Consider the following 3,360-nt stretch of genomic DNA (forward strand, 5'->3'; position numbering starts at 1 on the left):
ATCAAGCAGGTCCAAGGTGGTGATACTCCCCCTCTATGCGGCACTGGTCAGGCCATAGCTGGAGTACCGCATCCAGTTCTGGGTGCCGCACTTCAAGAGGGATGTGAACAACATGGAGAGGGTCCAGAGGAGGGCCACTCGCATGATCGGGGGCAGTAGGGCAGGCCCTACGAGGAGAGGCTACGGGACCTGAACCTGTTCAGCCTTCACAAGAGAAGGCTGAGAGGGGATCTAGTGGCCTGTTACAAACTAGTCAGAGGGGACCAGCAGGCACTGGGGAAGTCCCTGTTCCCCCAAGCACTGCCACGAGTGACCAGGAATAACAGTCACAAACTGGCAGAGGGTAGATTCAGGCTAGATATCAGGAGGCGCTACTTGACTGTCAGGGCAGCTAGGATCTGGAACCAACTTCCAAGAGAAGTGGTGCTGGCTCCTACCTTGGGGGTCTTTAAGAGGAGGCTAGATGTACACCTTGCTGGGGTCGTTTGACCCCAGTACTCGTTTCTGCCATGGCAGGGGGTTGGACTCGATTATCTGCTCAGGTCCCTTCCGACCCTAGAAACTATGAAACTACAGGCAACTCCCACTTAACACTGTTTTGCTTAATACTGTTTCACTATAACACTAATTTTAAATTGATACCTGATTTCACTTGGCGCTCAGCAAGTTTTGTTATAATGCTCACAGTTGCCATCTTGGGTAATTAAAAACAATTGCGGTCACCATCTTGGGTCATCAAATACTTTCAGTTTTGCTTAAACACTTGTTTTTTCAGGAACCAATTAAGAGCACTAGATGGGGGTTGCCTGTATTCAGAAACACTGCTTACAATGTTTTTAATACTGTTAATGTTGATTACACATTATATGGGAACACAGTTTGAGAAATGAATACAGAAAAGTTTTGATATCTACCTTCAGAGTTCCTCCTTTCAACATAACTTTTTGTCTGGCTGGCTGAACTCCAGTCAATGCAAAAAGCTGTGCCTTGAATACCATTGGAGGTTCATCAGTATTCAACTCTACGCCATCGAATTTCTCTTTTCCCCATTTTACATTAACTGCAAAGATAAAACAACACAGAACTAGATAATTTTCTGTTCAATTAACTTTAGAGAATTTAAAACTATTCATTTTATTCAAGACCTTGAATCATCTCAATAAATTCAGCTTGATTATCGATATAAAAACTTATGCAAGATACTTCTTTACTACTCACAATCCCAGCTTCACAATACATTACTTCAGGAAACGATAAAATAGAATTCTGTTAGGCAAATGCAAATTCTGTTTCCAAAAGCATAACATACATTCAGAATCTACTCAGCAGCAATGAATGCAAGTTTCAAAATAAGACCAAGCAAAACTGCTTTTCTGGCCAATTTTTATACGCAAACACTGAAAGTTATTTCCATCAATCTACTGACCTGGAAGAGCATGACTACAATTGATCGTGCTTTCAGGTGTCTGCTATGAGAAGATACAGATCCTCAACATAATCACTACAGACTAATTTAGCCTAGATTTTACTACAAAATGAGGAACAGATACAGCTCTCCAAAGTGAGCTACACAGTAAGTGCTATCTTGGGTACCTGGTGTTAGATAGCAGAGCACAGCCAGTTTGCACTAGGTAATTTGCTACCCTGAGATGAAAGACGCAGACATGTTTGGTGCACAGGTTAATTTACACAAACACATAGTTATATTATGTCACTTTCTGAAAAATAACTTTACTCAAGAACAAAATGACTTATGCCTGTGTAAAGCTGCTGTGCCTTGAAGGTCCACTCCACCTTTACCAGAGTGGAAAGTTAACTTAAACAAGTTGTATGCCTGTACCCTAAAACTTCAAGGAATGCGAAGAGGATAGACCTTCCCCCCAAAAGAGAGAGACAGGTAGTTAACCTGTACACTTAAAAAAAGCCCAAAATTTCTATTTAACAGTTATAATTCTTTTGGCTGCAGAGATTATTTTACATCCAGTCACACAATAAATTTGTCAACAGCATATTCAGACAAATTGCTGCAGGTAGCACCAGAAAAAAACAAGCAGTGGACATGCTGTTCCCTCTTAATGGAATGTGAACTTTATAATTCCATCACTGGTAACTGCTTTAGTTCAGACAGGGGCTGCCCATCTTCTAAGCCAGATGCACCAGCCATGGCTATGTCCTGCACAGACGCTACCAAGTGCACTGTGTGGATGCTCCCTCCTCACCCACTGCTGCAACACGCTGCCACATGGGCACCTCCCTACCGCTGCATGGCATGACTGCATTCCCCACTCCCAACCCTAGGTGTGGCCCCAGACTCACCCTCAGCTCCTGCTACTGAGAGACTGCCCCACCCCACTGGGCAGAAAGCAGCAGCCAGAAGAAGGGGGGCAGGAGGGGGAGAAGTCTGGAGAGACTAATTGTTATTGCAGCCAAAGGAGTGGGGACAGTCAGGGAGAGTCAGTCAGGTGTGAGCCCACAGGGTGAGCCTTCCCAGGTGACATGTGGCTCACAGACTGCCAGTTGGGCAGCCCTGCAATAGCACGTTCAGCAAATGATTAATCTATGTGGACATAAGAGTGCCTAACATTTATCTATTATAAGCAATTGTCCCCCTTGGCAGTAAAGCTGGAAGAAGCCATTCATAAAATACAACTAGGGCAAAGCCAAAATATTATTGACCTAGGGCAGAAGAAAGCTTCTGGGGTAAACATCCTGGTTTCACAACACAGCTGTACACCTTCCAACTGGTGCAACAACTTTTCAGACCATTCAGATTGTTACAACATCATTAAAAAGGCTGCAAAGCAGAGGAAACGTGTTTTCAGAAGTGCATGGGACCTGGTACGGCTACAACTAGACCTCTGCTATCGACTGGCCAGAGAAGGCAACACTAGTGACTTGGGACTTTCACACCTCTCTGCCACCCATGGGCTCAGGACAGAGGAGCACATAACAATCACAGAGGTAGCCTTAAACTACCGGCTTATTCACTGATCTGAAGCTAGTCGTGTAACAAGAGAAATTTTTTTTTTTTTGGATAAAAACACGGTAACTCGTCAGGCGACCGCGTCTTGTAAAGAACTTTGCGACCTCTGAGTTTCGGCCCCAAGCGGGCTGTGACTGGCCCCCAGCGGCTGGCTAGAGCACGCGATCTTCCCACCCTACCTTTCCGCCAGGCACTCGCTTGGCGGGAGAGGGACGACCCGGCCTCGGGCACGAACGGGCCTGGAGGACGAGCTCTGGGGCCCGGCGGCTTCTTGAAGCCTTTCGATGATCGGCAGCGCGCAGAGCCCTGCGGCACAACGGTGGGGCCCGGCCTCCCGCCCGCCCCAACCGCCGGCCGGCCGCCCCGGCCCCAGCCCC

The 3,360-nt window shown here is 46.6% G+C and overlaps 1 protein-coding gene across 1 annotated transcript in view; it reads right to left on the reverse strand.

The window, feature by feature from the left end:
• Window positions 1–1,100, reverse strand: part of USP14 (ubiquitin specific peptidase 14) — a gene marked incomplete at its 5' end in the record, with an annotated part of 42,100 nt that extends 41,000 nt beyond the window's left edge. The window contains one exon of the mRNA XM_019518849.1: window positions 915–1,100. Coding sequence (XP_019374394.1) covers window positions 915–1,100 — 186 coding nt within the window. The remainder of the gene's footprint in view (window positions 1–914) is intronic.
• Between the last annotated feature and the right edge of the window lie 2,260 nt (window positions 1,101–3,360).

Source organism: Gavialis gangeticus, unplaced genomic scaffold (assembly GCF_001723915.1).
Source record: "Gavialis gangeticus isolate Ggan-Ray unplaced genomic scaffold, GavGan_comp1, whole genome shotgun sequence".
Classification (NCBI taxonomy): Eukaryota; Metazoa; Chordata; order Crocodylia; family Gavialidae; genus Gavialis; species Gavialis gangeticus.